General features: G+C 39.5%; 1 protein-coding gene across 1 annotated transcript; it reads left to right on the top strand.

The window, feature by feature from the left end:
- The first annotated feature begins 12 nt into the window (after nt 1–12).
- Nucleotides 13–14,725, top strand: OAT (ornithine aminotransferase). The gene is made up of 10 exons (XM_069797180.1): nt 13–140; nt 3,266–3,492; nt 4,506–4,730; nt 4,857–4,952; nt 8,013–8,140; nt 9,750–9,872; nt 11,457–11,585; nt 12,560–12,673; nt 13,482–13,626; nt 14,378–14,725. The coding sequence occupies exons 2-10, from the start codon at nt 3,291–3,293 to the stop codon at nt 14,536–14,538; spliced, it is 1,323 nt and encodes a 440-aa protein (XP_069653281.1). The 5' UTR covers nt 13–140; nt 3,266–3,290; the 3' UTR covers nt 14,539–14,725.
- The last annotated feature ends 4,608 nt before the right edge of the window (nt 14,726–19,333 follow it).

Raw genomic sequence — 19,333 nt, 5'->3', positions numbered from 1 at the left:
CGGCGGCGGCGGTGGGTCGTCAGGCGGGCAGGGGCGTGGCGTGCCGCGGAGCGAGGAGCGGTGACAGTTGCCGCCGGCCGCCTCCGCCTCTTCCCCGCGGGCTCCGGGCCGAGAAGCAGCAGCGGCGGCGGCGGCGGCAGGTACGGCGCGGCGGGGGAGGCCGGGCCCGGCCGGGCGATTCTTCCCTCCCGCGGAAACCCCGGGATCGACCGTGCCCCCCGGGTTCCGGCCCGCGGCGGGACGGCGGCTGTGTGGGCGAGGCCGGCTGCTGCGCGGGCAAGGCCGCAGCAGGCCCCGTCGCCAAGGCAATGGGGGGTCGGGCTGCCCCACGGCGGCTGGCTCCCGGGGCAGGGCCCCGCGGCGGGGCCGGGAGCGCCTGGCAGCCCCCCTCAATCCCCCCAGAGAGGGCCCGACCCGCCGCGGGACCGGGGCCGGGTGTCCCCCGTCCCCCCCCCCCCAGGGCGGTCTTGCTGTGAGGGGAGCCGGGGATGTGACAGCCTGTCCCCGAGGGGTGGGCAGGCCGAACCGGCAGAGAGTCACCTTCGTCCTCCGAGCCTGTCGTCAGCCCTCCTGCCGTCCGTGATACCCTCTTTGCCTTTGCAGTGGCCTCGGCCAGGGGGATGGCGAGGGGGTTCTGGTATTTTGCCGCTGGGTTTCTTGCTCTTTCTTGTCTGCCGATCTAGGTCCTGAGCCGTTTCTGATGTGGGCCTAGTCTGAAAAGGTAGTTTGGCATGTCTGGACTGATACCCCTCCTGCTATAGCTTGTCCCCTTGAACATTCACACCCTTTGAATTCAGCTGCTAAAGGCTGCAGCGTGGCATGGAATCTTCCATGCTGTATCAACATGAATCCGAATGGGTTTTGTGTATTTGATGATATATGGCATTTACCTTGGGGGGCTGTATTTCCAGGACTGGGTACATACAACCATTCAATTTACCTGTGAGGTCTGCAGGCGCAGTGCTCTTGTCTGGATATTCTTGCTCAACAGTTGAGCAAAGTTGTTCAAGTATGTTTTACAGCTGTGCTTTGAGTAGCTTTTCTATTCTGATGCAAGACCTTTTCCGCTTGGTGAAATGCCCTGGCTTCTGATTCCAGTACTGCGTGCTGCAGGGCATGATCATATTTCTTACTTCCTCACAGTTGGTAATAAGTTTGGGATCCCCCCCCCCCCTTATTGTGCCACACCTTGGCTAAAATGATGTAGCCTCACTAGCATAGTTTGCAGGGCATTCCCCCTCATGGAGGGGAAAGCTCTTTTAAAAATTTCTGATTAATATTTTCCAACCTGAAAGAACTAAAAGAAAAACTTCAGATTGGTGGTCTGTAATTCTTCATGCAGAAAGGTAGCTTTCTGATACAGGGCAGACAAGAGTTTCATTTCTTTACAGCTTTCATTTCAGGAATGTCTGGAAAATCTCCAAAAATATAGAAGCTTGTGATAGAATGAGCTGCTCTGGAGGTGTGCCAGGGGCCAGGATGTCACAGACCAATTAAATTGTTGGAGTTAAGCCAAGTTGCAATTTTGACTGCTGCAGCTGAGCTGAGTTTCTGTCAAAAATTTTTCTTGCACAGAGAAGTATTTCTTACTTGCAATTCTTGCCTTTTTTATTTGCAACAATATTTTACAAATATTTTGCAACATTGTCTTTTTTATTTGCAAAATCTGTGAATAACGGTCTTGAAAAGTATTAACACAATTGGCTAATATTTCACGGCATTGATGATAGACGGTAAAATGCCCAGAGCTGTGACGGTGCCATTCATCTCTTGCTGGAATGGAGACTACTGAGTCTTCCTAAAGCCTTGGATTTTGGCAGCCAGTTTTGGTAGATGCAGCATATAGTCTTCTCGCTTTGCTTAGAAGTGAGGAGTAGCAATGTAATATCTGAGGAGTCCGCTGAAAGAAATGCGTCTCTGTTTAAGGTGAGACATCCAGTGTGCAGACCTTTTCCAAAATAAATTTAGGATTAATTTGTGACTTAGTATTTCTGTCTCTGCAAGCAGCCTGAAATAACAACACCCTTGTGTAAAACATCCCTGGATTCTCCTGTTGATATTTAATAAGTATATTTTGGTTAAGTTTTACAGTATGCTTTTGTTGTTAGGTAGTGCAGCAGTGTCAATGCTACTTAGCTCTTCAGCTTGCCATGGAGTACATTACAAAGGAGGCTGCATCTGATAATCAGAGTACTTGTCACTGTAATCTGCGATCTTCCTTTTCGTCTAATACCTTTTGCCAGTTTATGAGTGTGATGCCCTGCAAGACTGGAAACTTGAGCTTTGAGAACTCTTGGTCCTGCTAAAGTGATCATTGTTTCCTCAGTGGTTCTCTGCTCTTCCCAGTACTTGGTGCTGTGAGGAGAGCTTGCCTGAACAGCTTTTAAAATGCCTACTCCGTTTCCCTTCTCTGGGACATATCTTTACATTGACTGAGGTGAAGGCACAGGAAGGAAATGCAAGTGTGTTTGTCTCATGAAATTCTACTCTCAGATTATCCTTAAATAAACTCTCAGATAATCCTTAAAATCCTTAGATGTTAACAGTACAAGGTTATGTATTCAAGGGAAATCGCTGAGTTTTACTAAGAAAATACAGGGTGCTATAATGATAGTTAATATCTGACATACTATTATTTTCCATCTATTTTTTGATGGTCTTAAAATGCTACAAACAGTGAGTACTTTATATGTAGGTGGCAACATTTTAAAATCAAGAATGCAATTTATATAAAAATTTTGCTTCTTAAAGCTGACCTCAGTTAATCAATACTTTATCAAACTTGATAATATTATCAGCCAAACATTATTTGGGTCAGGTGCTTCTTTCCAGTATTATATTATTTACTTCCTGATTTCGTGACAAGGTTTGTCTTATGGAAATCTTTGTTAGACGAAAGGCATTTCAATAGCACAAGAAGTTTGATAAACTTAACTTTCTTACTGTAGTTTATATTAATAAATCCAGTCACAATTTAAGGCACAATGAAAAAGGAACACATAGGAAAATTATGTGACTAGTTCATAGTTTTGGTGAGTCACGCAGTTTTCTTTCTGTTACTGTGAGTGTATGTTAAAATAGAAAAAAATACTTACTTGAAGTTAGTACCGCATTCATTTATACTTCATATAAGCTTTCTTGACTGAATTGCAAAAGAGTTGAGAAACCTGTAATCCTGGCAGTAAAACCACTTCAATCGTGTCATACATTTCTTCCGAAGTATTCTTAGTGCTAATTATTAACTTACTCTTTTTTTTTCCCCCAGATCTATAACAACATACCTGAAGTCAATGATGTTTTCCAAGCTAACCCGCTCTCAGAGCATTGCTGTTCTCTGTCGAGGTGTTCACGCTTCACTGAGTTCTGCTACCTCAGTTGCCACAAAAAAAACTATTCAAGGACCTCCATCCTCTGATTTCATATTTGAACGTGAGGCTAAATATGGTGCCCACAATTATCACCCACTGCCTGTGGCTCTGGAGAAGGGAAAAGGTATTTTATTTAGGTTTCCCTGGGTGGTGTAGATGGGATCTGTGTGTGTGTAGATGGGATGGGATCATGGTGTAATGATTCTGACCTAATCAGTCTCTGAACCTTTGGGGGTTTTTTGGGGGGTGGGATGGATGGGATTGAGATAATCGATGAAATAAAGACAGCTAATTGCTGGTTAGAGAAGTGGATCATTATGCATAAGCCACCTGATAAAGTTGTAGTCTCTCTAAAATGACTTCTCTAAACAGAGGTCTAAATTCTGATAATCTTCTGATAATCTTATTCTGATAATTCAGAATAACTCAGCAAGAAAGTTTCAAGAAATTTTGTTTCTTCTGTTACCTTATGTGGAGAGGTTTAATGTTAATGTGAACATGAAAAGGTGCATTGGAACCCTATTTAAGTTCTTGTGTACTGTTCCTGTACTATTGCTTAATTTAAATTTATTCTGGTTTTTAATTATGTTTAAGGGGCTTTTGTGCTCTGCAGGTTAAATTCTATGAGTTTGTATTGAAATGCTATCAGCATAGTGATCCAGTAGTTTTTCTTTATTGATACACATTTAGACAACTCAAAGCTGTTGGTCTCTTAAGTTTTGAGACTATTTGGGTTCTGTTGGTTTTGTTCTTTCTTTTATGACCTCCAATTCTTATTAATTTTCTTACAAAAGTATTCTTCTCTGTCTACGTTTTAGGACCCAAAACAGGAACTTGGAGGGGAAGAAATATTCTGATATTACTTACTAACTTAGTGGAATAGCAGCTTTAAATGGGAAATGCTTCTTTTCTTGATTCCTCATTGGGCATTTATTTGTACTGTACTAGTTTGTTGCTCATGCTCTCCTTGTCAACTGATTATTTTCTAGTTAGAGGGCCTTTCAGGTATGCCCTAAGGAATAGTGAGAGTATCATTTCTATTTGACCAGGTTGTGTTGTAATTCTTAGCTTATACCATTTAGTATTATCTCATGTCTTCTTCTATTTTGTGTATTGACCATACCTTTGTTTTCTTAGGTGTTTATGTGTGGGATGTTGAAGGTAGAAAGTATTTTGACTTTCTGAGTGCTTACAGTGCTGTTAATCAAGGCCACTGTCACCCAAAGATCGTGAATGCTCTGAAAGCTCAGTCTGAAAAACTGACCCTTACATCCAGAGCATTCTACAATGATGTACTTGGCGAATATGAGGAGTTTGTCACCAAAATGTTTAATTATAACAAAGTTCTTCCAATGAACACAGGTAAAAAAAAAAATTATTTCCGTTCTGTTTCTTGTCTGTGAGATTCAATGGTTTTGTAACATTTGATACTGCATCAATGGCCTGTTTTATGTACAAGTGTGATAATGGTACTGCTTTATGTTTTAGGAGTGGAAGCTGGAGAAACTGCCTGTAAATTGGCTCGGAAGTGGGCATACACTGTGAAAGGAATTCCAAAATACAAAGCAAAAATTATTTTTGCGGGTATGTAAAGTGCGTGTTACGAGTTGAGGTATTGAGGAGGAAGAGATCTCTAGACGCTGCATGTAGCACTCTCTTTTCTCCTATAGCTGTAGTGATTACTTTGCAGTATTCTTAATGCTTCAGTTTTTTCCCTGAAGCAAGTCTGTTGAAGGTCTCTGTAACCTCTGATACTTTAATAATGTAAGCTCTCAACCTATTAACGGGTTATGTTATGCTCACATATCTGCAGTTGGTGATTCTAATAAAAAACTACTGTTGTGGCTACAACAGTCTTTGCAGAACCTTAAGGTAACTAGTGATAGAACAAAAGGAAATGGCCTCAAGTTGCGCCAGGGGAGGTTTAGATTGGATATTAGAAAAAATTTCTTTACTGAAAGGGTTGCCAGGCATTGGAACAGGCTGCCCAGGGAAGTGTTGGAGTCACCATCCCTGGAGGTGTTAAAAAAACGTGTAGACGTGGCACTTCAGGACATGGTTTAGTGGGCGTGGTGGTGTTGGGTTGACGGTTGGACTTCATGATCTTAAAGGTCTTTTCCAACCTGAACGATTCTATGATTCTATGATATTCTGTTGACAAAATATTCTGTGTATGCTTCTGCTATTTGATTTTAACCTTGAATAGTTACAATGAATTATAAACATTTTTTTAAATGTAATGTCCTTTAAGAAACGCATGTGATCTTAACAGAATTAATTGTAAAAGCAAGAGATATGAATATAATTCCTATGACAAATCAATTTCAGATCCTTTCCCTTGTGGAGGTGTATGCATCGAGAGGCAATGAGGATAGTTGTGCTTTGTCAGGAGCTGCTGGTAATGTCTGTTTTTGCAAGGGAAATGCAACAATGACCTTAAATCCAGGAAGGAAACCATAGTTAATATGGTCATTTATAAAGCTTTATAAACAGCAATTGAATATATAAAGTGGACCTCATTTGTACTACTTAACCTTTTTAGTTGTCAAAAATTGATGGGTGGCTGCCTGAAGTCACATGGAAAGTGCATTCAGTCCTCCATGCTCTTTTAACTGCTGCTTGGGTGTTAAAGTGCAGTATCTTTTTATTCCTAATTGGTTGATTTTTATGTACCTTTCTCGTGAATTCATCCCTCAGATTGCTGCCACCCCTCTCATAGATTCCACATTTGGGTTAAGCCTGCTTCCCTCTTAGGCTTTCCCTACCACTGGTTTTCTTCTGCATTCTTAAGGTCTTCCAGAAGTTGGCATTAATTCAGTAAAGCCATACTGTAGTCTTGATCATATAATCAAGGTAAAAGCAATATTGCTAAAGTAAATATGGGGCCCTGGAAAGTCCTGATTATATACGTGGTATACTTCCTCTTTTCATCTGCCTGCTCCGCTTGGCTCTGTAATGGGGAGAAGTTACCTGCCTCTGAAGAGGCTATTGTGCTTTGCTGAAAAAAAATTAAAAAAAAATAATTATGTCTAATTGAAATAACTTACATTTGGTATTCTTTGGTTATAGGTGAAGTATTTTTCCCAATTCTAATGTTCTGTATTTTATAAAACCTTCCAGAATAGAGGCTACTACTTCAATATTGACTTTTTTTTTTAATTGCTACAGCTGCAAAATACTGGTTTTGACTTTTGTTACATATAGTAGCTGAACCATAAACTATCATTAGGAAGCATTTATAAATTGAAATTCATAGTTCAATTACGCATTATGGATTCTAGGACGGATTAGATTAGATTTATTTTTTCTTCAGGGAATTCTTTGAACAAGTAAATTTCTCCCTTCTTCTCTTCTGTATATATTTTATTTTGCACTTCAGTCAACTAACTTTTAGTAAGTGCTTTCTCATCTTGATAAACTGGATATGCTCTCCATTTTTATGATCCCATCCCCTGAACCACAATATATAATTATGTGCCAAGTAGGTGAGAAAAAAAAAAGTAATCCTTCTCTTCTCAGAAGCCAGCATTTTGGCAGGAAAAAAGCTCTCTTGGGTAGCTAGGGTCAGAATAAAAAATTACTTTAAACATCAGTCTAGAGAACTTGAGGTAGATGCTGTGCTTGATAGTGAGCCAGTAGGGAGACTGGACTGCTAAGGTGGAGACAGCCTGCCATCAGCAGATAGACTGCTCTGCTTCATGTAATTTAGTCTTCAGGGCTTTGTTACAGGATACAGAGGATTGCGCTAACATAACCTTGAGGTGATAAGCACGTGACTCAGCAAAGCATGGCAGGGATTGTTCTGCTAGGAGGCATTGCTATGGTGAACAGTGTAATGCTATTTACATTGGTGATTAGAAAGAAGGGATGCCTAGAGGTGGCTACGTCAGTAATAATTGACTTCAGGATTTCCTGCAGATTGAGAACATCCTCTGCCCCTAGGATCACAGTTACACAAAGAAATTGGTGGGGGAAAGAAAGAAAAGGCTTGTAATGCTATGGAGGTGTTGAACCCTTAATCTTCCTTAGTCTTATTCAACATCTTAGTAATGATTAGCTGAGAGTACGTTGATTTAACTCAAAAATTAAAATGAAGATATCATAGTCTTGGTGATAGTTGGTTCCTAGACATTTTAACTGAAGTTTCTATATGAAATAGTGCAATATCACAATACTTTTACAAATATGAGTGGCTTCTCCTGGAACTTTGAAATGCACAGAAGTGTATTTTTTGATTTAGGCTTATGGGCAGCTTTATTTTTAGGACCTAAATTCTGGGTGTTGTTTACTTTTTTCTGCATTTAATGAGTAATGTTTATGTAAAAGCTACACATCTTCCTTAAAAATATGTTATCTTTCTGAGTTATTTTCAATTTTTCAGGCTACTAACAAAGCTTATGGAAATTATTTTGTATTCTTGCCACGTCTTGGGTTTGATATGTGTTCTTGATATAGCAACATCATGTATTTATGGCATCAATGTAAAATGCTAGCAATTAGGAGAAGGATGCTAATATGCTAATGTTAGACAACTCTTAAAATGCATTACCAAATGGAAAGTGGGATGTCCTATAAACTGTTCTGGCTCTTACTTAATTTTGTAACAATCTCCCTCTTTATTTTTTTTTTTAATTTTTTTTTCAGCTGGCAACTTCTGGGGCAGAACCATGTCTGCTATCTCTAGTTCTACCGACCCATCCAGCTATGATGGATTTGGACCCTTTATGCCAGGTTTCGAAGTGATCCCATACAATGACCTACCAGCTCTTGAGGTATTTGACAATTTTTGTTTTCTGGTAAGAAATCACTTTACAGTGACTCATTGGTAAATAGCAAGGCAGGAAAATCAGCAGTTTATCCTTTGAAACATGTGCTTTGACATAAAGATATATGTATCTAGACATATTTAAGAAATATATATGTTATAATTATGTATAGGAAGTGTGTGTAAATTCTGCTTTGGTTTTGATTTTCAGCTTTGCTTTATATGTAAAAGGAAAACAACACGATCTGTTTCATTTCCCATGTCACTAAGATGTTCAGGGTACCAATGAAGAACAGCAGATAAGGCGTAAGGGTATTCAGATCAGTAGCATGCATTCCAAAGTCAGGATCTGGATTCTGAAACTAGTATCTTTACCTACTTTTCTCAGAAATGCTGTGCATTCTTCAATGACCAGATAACTAGAATTCACTGCAGTTGCAAACAAGTCTTTCCAGTTTCACAGCATCCTTAAAACCATGCTAGGGTGGTGTTTCACTGGGACGCTAGTGATTCTGCATTTCCCTGGGTTTTCTGAGATGCATCCTGTCAAGCTGTTGGGGAGGGTTGACCTTGATTAGTCTAAAACTTCCCACCCTCTTAATGTGGGCTTGGGTATTAAAGGGTAGATGGTGCTTGATGGCAGCCATAACGTGCTGGACTTGGGACCTGCGAGTCAAGAGGGTTCCAGCCAAACACAGATAGTCCTGAAGCGCTAGGAACGTTGGCATTGACACTTTTCCATCATCTGGGTACATTGTCTCCATGAGTGACAAGTTGGTTAGTCCTCTGTGCCTGTTGGGTCTGCTTAGTACAAGTGAGTCGGCTCTGGAGATTGGAGGGTTTATAGGACCGAGATTCTTGCCTGCTAGGAGTTTGGTTAGGGGAAACAAAGGTCTCTCAGTGTATTATAGTTGCAGTGTGGAAAAGCTTACTCAGATTTGAACCTGCATAAGGCTGCCCATTGTGAAAGCCCTGTAAGTATTTAGTGGCTTTCAGCCAACTTTACTGAGGCTTTGAATGCGCTCTGGAGACCTGAAACTTAGGTCTACGTCCATCAGACTGATAACTGAATGTGTTCTGTTTATGGGGCAATACTTAGTAAATTCATGCTGGGAATCATTACATCTCTTGAGTCTCATGGACTTCTAAACTTTTTAGAACCTGATGGTGCAAGAGTGTAGCTGTGGACTTTGCTTTAAGGTGACAGAATTGTTCTGGAGAAGCTCCATTCTTTTTTGTCGGAGGTGTACTGGGGAAGCATTGAGCAATTGTTTGTCTTGTGTGGGGTAATGCAAAACTGAGTGTATTTCTGAGGTAATTTATGAACTGATCTGATAACCTGTTTGTCTGGGTTTGCAATTTTTAAGGTTTGTAATTTCCCAAGCAAGCACACCAGCTGATTTTTCTAGGCAAATAGTGACATAGGCTTCTGTGTTGGAACTGAAATGGCACTCAGGGATAACCGCCTGACATCAATACTATTATTGTCATTTGAAGTAGAACACCAGGGTTAGAGCTAGGTTCTGCTACATGTGTTCATCTGTATATTTGCTAAATTTGACACCAGTAAAAGTTTTTTCTTTTTTTCTTTCCTATCCATATGTCCATTTTTACAGCGGGCCCTTCAAGATCCCAACGTAGCAGCTTTCATGGTGGAACCAATTCAAGGTGAAGCAGGTGTAGTTGTTCCTGACAAAGGTTATCTCACAGGAGTGCGGGACCTCTGCACAAAACACAATGTAAGGAATTCACTATAACAAGGTGGATTTAACATTACACACTGTGTTTACTGGCATATCTTGTAAGGTCATTCTCATATGCAAGGTATAGGATTTCATAAACTATTTAATCATTTCCTTTTCTTTCAGTCAAATAAGGTAGGCATACTTCTTGTATTTCCTGGCAATAACTTACCAGGAAGTACGTCTCAGCAGCGTGTCTTTTTCACTGTTTCTTACTACTGTCACCAATTTAAGTTTCTAATGAATGTTCTTGAAACTGCATTTTTTTTAAATTAATTTAACTTCTGATTTATTTTTCACATTATAAGTTTCTTGGGCCAGAAGCCAATTTCTGCAGTGGTTCTACCATGGCTATCGAGGGACCTTGTTACTGGAGTGCATAAGTGCTATCAAGAGTTAGTAACAGTAGTGAGTCACAGAATGAAACACTAAAGAAAATGGTCATATACTTATGAACGTTCTTTTAAGATCTCTGAAGAGCAGAAGTCTTACAGTTTTGTTCTTTTGTTAGGAATTTTCTCAGTTTCTGTTTCATATCACGTTCCTGACTCCTATTCTGAATATTATGTCCTGCCTGAATTCTACTAAGAAATGTTTAGTTTTGAAAATGGAGCATTAGATCTATAATTTCTATTCTGTGCTAGTGAATTAGATTTGCATTCAGTGTCTGTGGAAGGGTGGGAAGATGTGGTTATGTATATTCTCATGTCCTACAGCTGTCTTTGGGTACTGCTAATTCTCACAAGCAGGCTGCCGTGCCTTCTTATTCCAGGACCAATTTGGTCAGCCTCTCCCACAGGCCTAGGCCACATCCTTTGTAAGTGTAAGGAAAACAACTAAAAAAGGTCTGCTGATTTAGAGCTTTTTTTCTCTTAATGTTGCCTGTCTGATTTAAAAATCAGTAGTCTCCATTCCAATAGAATTCTGATTCTTAATTTGGAAGTGCTACCCGTAAATCCTTCTATACCTTCAGAGGAAGGTATTGACACATAATTAATAAAATTATCTCCGTTATTGCTGCGATACTTACCTCTCAGAAAAAATAAGGGGTACTTTACAAATAGTAGTATGTGACAACAGTGCAGTTTAGGAGAACAAGATCAAAAACTTGGAGTTAGGCTCTCAGAATTATTTAGGCACTTAGACATCAGACTACAAAAGCTCGAGAGTTGCTAAAATGGCATTTTTCAGAAGCTTCCAAAGGTCAGTGTAACAATGATGCACTGGGAGTAAAGACAGACATATCCTAACTTTTTGCAAATCCCACTCATTGTAATAACGCAAATAGATTTTGGTTGGACAACCCTGTGTGCAGTATGCCTTACATAGAAAAGAATACACTAAGGATGTGGGAGAGAGAGGACAGTATGTTCACTTATTTTGACATTTCATAGAATACGTAAGTCTCCAGGAGGTTTAGAGGAGGTAAAAGAAGTACCTTCGTGTACTTAGTGTGACGCAGCTGGAAGGTCTTTCACTTACTGTGTGCAATTATGCTATATTGTTTGAATTGAGTTAGGAATGGGAGCGAAAGTCACTCTCTGTTATGTGTGGATTTTTCTTCTTTTTGTATCTATAAAGGTTCTGTTTATTGCTGATGAAGTACAGACTGGTTTAGCCAGAACGGGGAAAATGCTAGCTGTTGACCATGAAAATGTGAGACCTGATATAATTCTTCTTGGAAAGGCCCTTTCTGGTGGCTTATATCCTGTGAGTAACAAACAAATATCCATTTGTTGAATAATGAGTTTTAAGTAATTAACCTTGAAAGTCTACTAGTTGGAAGGCAAACAGATCTGATGTTTGCTGTGCTTGGAAATTGGTGCTTACAAGATTAACTGTGATTTGTGACACAGGTAGTCCAACCTGTGAGAGACAGGTAAGGAAATAATAGAATACATAATGTTACATTTATAGCTGAAATGGATATATAGTATCCTGAACTTTCTGTGTTGATAATTGACTTCTTAGGGTGGCAAGTTGTTAGATACCATCTTCTTAGGCTGGTGATTTTTAGGTCTTTTGGCCTTTGTCGATTAATTGAATAGATTTGGTATATCTGTTTTCTTCAGTTTGATATTACCCTATCAGGAAAATAAGTGTCCAGTGGTCAGCCTTTCATTCTGGAATTACTAGTTAGTCTTTACTCTCTCTGGAGAGTAGTTTATTACAGTCTTGCTGTGATTAATTTCTAGATGAATTCTGTAAAGGAAAAAAAATACTAATGTGTGTTAAAACATATATTATAAAGCTATTTCTGGACAACTTGTTTGGCATGCCTGCATGATTGATTTTATCCTCTTTGGAGTGACTTAAATTCCTACTGATTAGGCTGGAAATTACAACATGCCTTGAACTGTTTTGGCCAATTGAAAGTATTTCTGAGTTGTTAAACAGAGTATTAAATCTTAAACTCTTGAAATAATATTCAGTTTGGAGAATGCTCCTCAGCCGTAGTTAGATGTTATGTGTTACCACTATAGCTAAGTGTATTTAAGGGATTAAGCTGTTATGTGATTGTCAGATATGCTCTCCTCTATACAGAGCTGGGAATCTAAATGTAATTTATCACCACAGGCTGAAAATTATCCTTTCCTGAGCCCTGAGGAAAAGTTTGCTTCAGAGATATTTAAGTTTACTGTTCTAAATATGTGTAAATGAATTGGCTGACCTTTCCATTTTAGGTCTCAGCAGTACTATGTGATGATGAAGTTATGCTGACCATTAAGCCTGGTGAACATGGATCTACATATGGAGGAAATCCATTAGCTTGCCGTGTTGCAATGGCAGCACTGGAGGTTTGTGTGTTGTAATAGAGATTTGGATTCCATAGAAAAAAGGGTGTCACAGTGGCATGATCTTTGCTTAAACAAATGATATCATTTGTTATGCTACAAGTAGAAATCTAGCTTTAAGTAAGACTGGAAAATTGGTAGTGGGTAATTGTTTGCATAGATCACAAAACAAATTCTAAAGCCTTTACTGGAAATGTGTCCTAATTTCTCTGTTCTTACGGTCTTAATGTCTTAAATGACAAAATATAATTTATCTAGGGGAAGTTTCAAGGCACTTACGTAAATGCAGTAAAATAGTTTCACTGATTTCACAAAGGCATTTTTAAATTGGCTTATTTTACTATACCATGCTGCAGAGGCTGCTGCTCTGTGAGCTTGATAACACATGTATGCAACTGGAGCTCAAACAGAAGCTAGTAAAATGTCTTGTCCAAAGTCTGTATTTTAATTATTTTGTGACTGCCTAATTGACTATGTGTAATGCAAGTCACTCAGAAAGCCTTATCATTACCCAATATGTAGACCTGGACAGATTAAGAGTCTTCAGAGGTTTACCGTTTACTTGTAAATAATGGCAAATGAAAAGTTGTTAATTTAGAATAAAATTTCAAAGAGATTATTGTTTCTTGTAAGCATGAATGAGTACAGGCTTAATACTAACCTGCTTGGATGTGCAGCCTTTGCAGTGACACTTTGGATGCAACAGCTTTTGTATCTCAGCAACTGTAATGTCATTAGTCATCCATTCCGGTATGGTACAAAAAACAAATGCAATGCCCTTCAGTTGACTGCAGATCTGACTTCCCTTTAGGTAATTGAAGAGGAGGACTTGGCTAAAAATGCAGAAATCATGGGTAACATACTAAGAAATGAGCTCATGAAGACACCATCTGATATTGTAACTTCTGTAAGAGGAAAAGGACTATTAAATGCAATTGTAATTCGGGAAACCAAAGGTAAGGAACTATAATCAACTGCACAATCATAGCATGAAAAAATATTTTTCAACTTAAATAGAAAGTACCTTAATGGAGTAGGGGGATGGCTTATAGACATCATGTTTGGGTTCAGGTCTCGCCTATAGTACTGTAGTACCTACTGGAAATTTATTCAAGCGACTGTGTGCTATTAAAAATAGAGGGTTTTTAACTAAGTAAATCTGAACAATTTTTTTTTAAATTATTTCAATTCTTTTATGATTTGATGTTCAAATGTTCAAACCTGATGGTGAATCTAGCTCCCAGCAAATATCCTTTTGTCTCCTCATCGGAAGATTTCTTAATCTGTAATTTCTTAGGACATGAACGTGATGCACTGAAATTGAGGCATAAATATAACCTTGTCTGAAGTCCTATCCAGGTGTTCTCTTACCTCCACTTTGCATGGTTCACTTTTTAAAATTTATTGCTACATCTAGACAAGCACTCGGCTGTGAAGGAGCAAAACTTGGTGCGCTGGAGGCAAACTTGTGAGCCCCTTCAGACAAATTGCAGTTTTGCAGCAGTCTTGCATGTTCACTGCAAATCCCGGGGAGTTGCTCAGACACTCAGAAGTGACCGCTTCATTTGTGAGAATGAACACGCTTCATCTTTTCACTGCCAGATGGCAAACAGTTTACAGTCTGGCCCCACATACCATGTGCTGTAATTGTGCCACTTTTTCTGCTGTAGTGTAAGTGTCTTTTTTTTCTCTTTCCTTTAATTGTAGACTATGATGCCTGGAAGGTGTGTTTGCGGCTTCGCGATAACGGACTTCTTGCCAAACCTACGCATGGTGATATCATTCGGCTGGCACCACCGCTTGTGATTAAGGAGGATGAAATCAGAGAGTGCATTGAAATAATTCATAAGACCATTCTGTCTTTCTGAACACATGGCTTTTAAAGTATATCTGCTGACTGACCCAAAGTGGTCTGTTGAAATATGTGTGATGAAGGCCTGGTCTTGAAGCAAGCATCTCTCTTTCCTTTATCTAAGAGGACTTGACTCTTAAAATGTAGCTATGTCTTTAAATTATAATGGCTTTGAAGAAAATAAAGAATGATTTTAAAGAGTTTCCAATCTTGGAATACTTGGAAATAAAGTGGTGAGGTTCTGTTCATCTAGTTGTGTACCCACTGAACAGTTAAGTCAGAATGTTTGAGGGGAGATATCTGTAGAAATCTGTTTAATTGTTGAAAGTCTTGGCCAAAGTTTAAGCTGTAATTAATATATATTTTAGTAAGGGTGGTCTTGCACTCTCATATCACTCTCCATTTGGCATTTTGCCCCTTGGTGCGATGTCAGTCGGGTGGAAGCACTTGTCATTATGGATGAATATCTGTTTCTCATCTGTAGCTAGAAAAAACTTCTAGCACTGAAGGTTTGACAAACTGGGTGTTATGCTGGTGAACTTGAGAAGAATCGAGCTGTGTTCTGTATGTACAATATTTTGATTGTATGACAAGAGATGCTGTTTTCAAGCCTGGTCTCGGTGTTTAGCTTTGCAATCTTGTAAAATAGATCTGACCATATAGATCTGTTTTCACTGTTATAAAACTTCCTATAATCTGGATGTTTGTATTAAAACATGCCTTGCATTAAAAAAAAAATGTTAATATGCAACTAAAACACACAGTGTATTCAAAAAGAGCAAGCCCCACAGAAACTTGCAGTCACCTCTATCCAGAGCCCCAGCAAGTGCTGCCTTTATAGTCTATGTATTTCTATCAATCTCTATATGGAAGCTTCTGCTGTGCTTTTTTGCAGGGTGAGTGCATCTGCACTTTTGTGCCTTAGGATGCTGCCAACCTCGTATTCTGTATGCAGTTGTGGAGTTGGCTGCTATTCTTGCACTAGGTTGTTTTTTCATATTTCTTAACCGACCTGTGTTTAGCTGAGACTAAACCCTGATTAATCACTGTTAGTGCAGAATGTTCCGTTTGCCAAGCATAGGGGTTAAATGCAGTCACATGTTCATAATTGGAAACGGTAAATGATCCCTTGGTATTTTAAAGACAACTTAGTTTATGGAAATGAACCAATCTGCTGGAATTAGGGTCAGAGAAGCATTTACCCTACCTTGTTTTGGGTGAGACAAAATAAGTAGTCTGCTGTGGATGAAGTAAGACTGATTCCAATTTGGAAAGGCCTCATTGTTGCAAGGGGTAATGTGTCACTGTGGCTGTTAGCCTTAGGAGTAAGAAAAAAATGCATAAAGGTGTTCCCTAGGAAGTTTGGCATTTCTGAAAGCTGTACTTCAGTAATCTGATTGGAAAGGAGTGAAATTACTGAAAGAAACAGTAATGTAAACAGCATTTGCTGGCGTCCTTTCAGAGACCAAAAGGTAAACCCCAAAAAATCCTTAGCCACCAAAAAGTTTACTTTTGTAGAGTAATAGGGCTGGCAAGGACGAAGGACATGATCCGGTCTGTTCCTGTCGCCCAGTTACAGCTATGTCATTGTTTGCTTAATTGCCTGGAAGGGCTGTAGGGCAGAAGACTCCAGGCTTTGTTTTAATGCTTCTCTGTCCTTACTGTTAGCAAGTCTCCTACCATATTCTCCATCTGTCTTCTTGCTGCCCATTTATAGTGTCCGTCAGGCCACAGAGAACAGGTTATTTTCCTTCTATGCAATGGTCTTTTAACATACCTAAAGTTTGTTATCACCCTTGTTTCAGTCATTGTTCCTTCTCCAGTTAAAATTCTAATTCTTTCCTGAGAAGTAATGTTTTCTAGAGCCCTTGCTGTTGTCTTTCTGTGATTCACTGCTATGTCTGTGCCCTCACTAATGCCAAGTAGAGCTAGACTAGTTCATGTGGCTTGTATGCTGTACTGTAGCTTATGCCCGAGTATTGTGGTTTGGGTTTTCCTGCAGTAGCATATTTTTATCTCTCAGCCTGTGCTCCAGACTCCCTTTTGTGCAAACTGTTTTGAAGAACAGCTTTGAAGCTGTTTCCCCCCATTTTTTATTTGTGTAATAAGCAAGAATTACATGCATGTAAAAGTCTGTGGTCTGGTCTGCTGACTTTCATCCTCTATTACTGAGAATATTTCTCTGGCTTCTGGTGATCAATTTGAGCTCTGATCTTGTCCAACCCACTTTCTGGTTGCAGATTTACTAGGCCAAGACTGCTTAGAACTTGAGAAATTTTTCTCTTTCTACAGCAGACCATTGCTGACTGATCTCTGGGCTTTTTATTCATCTTAGGGTTACTTCATGAATCCAATTTCTTTGCCAAGGTATGTGTAACCTTTCTGAAGACAAGTCAAAAACTGTCATCCTAAATTGCCCTTATTTAATGACGGGGTAATTGAGGAGTTTTCTGTTTTAACCCGAAAGTTCTCTGACTTGCTCTCAACCCTGAATTATTCCCACAGCCACAGCTACCCATGTGAGGAACATAGGTGCATAATACCGGCTCAGAAATTCAGGAACAGGACTGAGGATGACAAAGTCCCCAGAGCTCGTAGGCATGTGCAGAGCCTAAAGAGACATTTCGGGTGGCCAGGGCCCTTGCAAGGTACAGTGGCAGGTGGTTCTCAGCTTTTGCATTAATAGGTGGTGGGTAGGATGTGTGTCCAGGAGGTGGCTCTGAATGAGTCCCGTGTCCTACACGAGTGTGTTTGTCACCGTCTGCCTTTCTCGGGGTGGGATAAACTCCGCTCGTGCTTGTAAAACAACACTGCTGTGTGCAAAACAGTGAAAAACTAATGGGGCGGGAAGAAGAGTAAGGACAAGGGTGGATGACTGCTGCCTAGGAGCTAAAGCAGACAAGGGTTTTTTTGAATGTTTGGTTTAATTGCAGTTCAATGCCAGAACAAGTACAGAATTATATATATTATTTTGGGACTGAAGACAGGAACCCAGGACTTCTCTTCCCAGACACTGAGCCTGTCACCAGTTAACCGCTGCTTCAACAACAAAAAAACCCATCTTGGCAGTTATCAGTGAGATAGCAGGAAGAGCTGAAATGGCCAAAGGAAATGTCAAAGCTCCTTCTCTTCTAGCGTGCAAAGTGGCAAAATTATAAGCTATCAGAAAAATCAACTGCCTTCAATATGTTGTGTCTGTTTTGAGAAAGAGGGGGCAAAAGAAGGGTTTGCTTTATCATGGAAAGTATTTTTTGTCTGTCTTCTAGCAAGCATAAACTGGGATTTGGCCAGTTTTCAGTGACACTGCTTAAACCTCTCAAACTCAAATATAGCTGCTTGTATAACTAATGTGCTTGTAAATCAGTCTCTGGTTTTGTTCTCTGGGATCTTAATTAGCCTTAGAAATTTTCTTCAGGGCTTTTATTACTAAAAAAATGTAGACAACTAAAGTGCCCTTACCTGCTTAGTGCCAGAAATACAGTGCTTTCGGGTTTGTACTTGTTCCATTTATTGCTCAAGTGTATATAGCTCAGCCAAATGCTGGTTCTGAGCAAAGTTCAGTTTGAAGGAGGCCAAACTGAAAATAATTTACAAATTAGTGTAATATATACAGTGAAATGTGCAAAGAAAATATGTAAGACATTTCATAATATACTATGAGTTTGGTTTTTGCATCATAACTTCATAGGAGGTGAAGAAGTGAGAAAAGCAAGCTCAGAGGATGCCCTTTCTGTACCTTCCCAGTATTTTATGATATGTTTCTTACTTTGTATTAGTTAGAGATGAGCGTGTGGAAATGGCATTTCTTTGGTGATGCTTTTTGCTGGTGTAATTGAAATTTATTTTCAAAATGGTACTCCAAAGAGATCTGTATTGCCTATCCAGAGAGTTTAGTTTTCTTTAATAAGAGCTATACAGCAATAAAATTTTCTAAAAGTATATGTATGTATCTACAAAATGTTGCTTTAAGCATTTGGCTGTAAAGACTTAATCTGTTTCCATTATATTGCCTGCCCGTATTTTTGTGAAGTAGCTTCTGATGTGTTTTTTGCATCAGGTATACGAAATGCTTTTCTAAATGAATAGTGACTCTGCGTTCAGTGCTGTGCAAACACAGGGAGGTAATCTAAGCACCCAAGAGGCAAACCAGCATTCCTCGGGCACCCAGGGCAGCCCTTGGCTTCACTGGAAGCTTTGTTTGCAGAAATAATGCCCAATTGTGCTGGGCACCCGTGCACTTTGGCAAGAGAAGTGTGCGTGGTTTTTGGCCTGAAATCATGCAATATATATACTGGCATAGAAAAAAATATTATTCTGCTTATGGATAAACGTAAACCAAGATTTAAAGGCACCTTGTGAAATGCTGAAAGGCAAGAGCAATGTAGTGAACAGTGGGGAGATAGGAAAACATATAATGCAGGTTTTCTTGGTTTTTTTCCCTTTCCTGCTGGCAATCTTGGGAACCGTGCTTATGACATTGTCCTTTTTCTGTGCTTCTTTTCAGCTGCAAAAACATGAATTTATGTAATCAAACAATATTGTCTAACGTTAAAAAGTACCAAAATAGATTACTTAATAGGACTCAAATGCCTATCGGTCATGACCTGGTAAAGAGCTGCACATCTTGAACCTGTTAGAAGTTTCCATGATGAAGCAATGTCTGTTTTGTTTGTCTTTCAACAGCAATGTTAATGGATTAGTTAAGTAGAAAAACAGGCCTTAGTTGTGTCTTTTTTTTTTTTTAAATTATTTTTTTAGCTGTATCTGCTTCTTGTTCCCTTCTCATCTTTTCCATCTTCTGGCAGCAGATG

Source organism: Haliaeetus albicilla, chromosome 11, assembly GCF_947461875.1.
Source record: "Haliaeetus albicilla chromosome 11, bHalAlb1.1, whole genome shotgun sequence".
NCBI classification, from domain to species: domain Eukaryota; kingdom Metazoa; phylum Chordata; class Aves; order Accipitriformes; family Accipitridae; genus Haliaeetus; species Haliaeetus albicilla.
The sequence above is the reverse complement of the archived record's forward strand: the minus strand, read 5'-3'. Positions and strand labels throughout refer to the sequence as shown.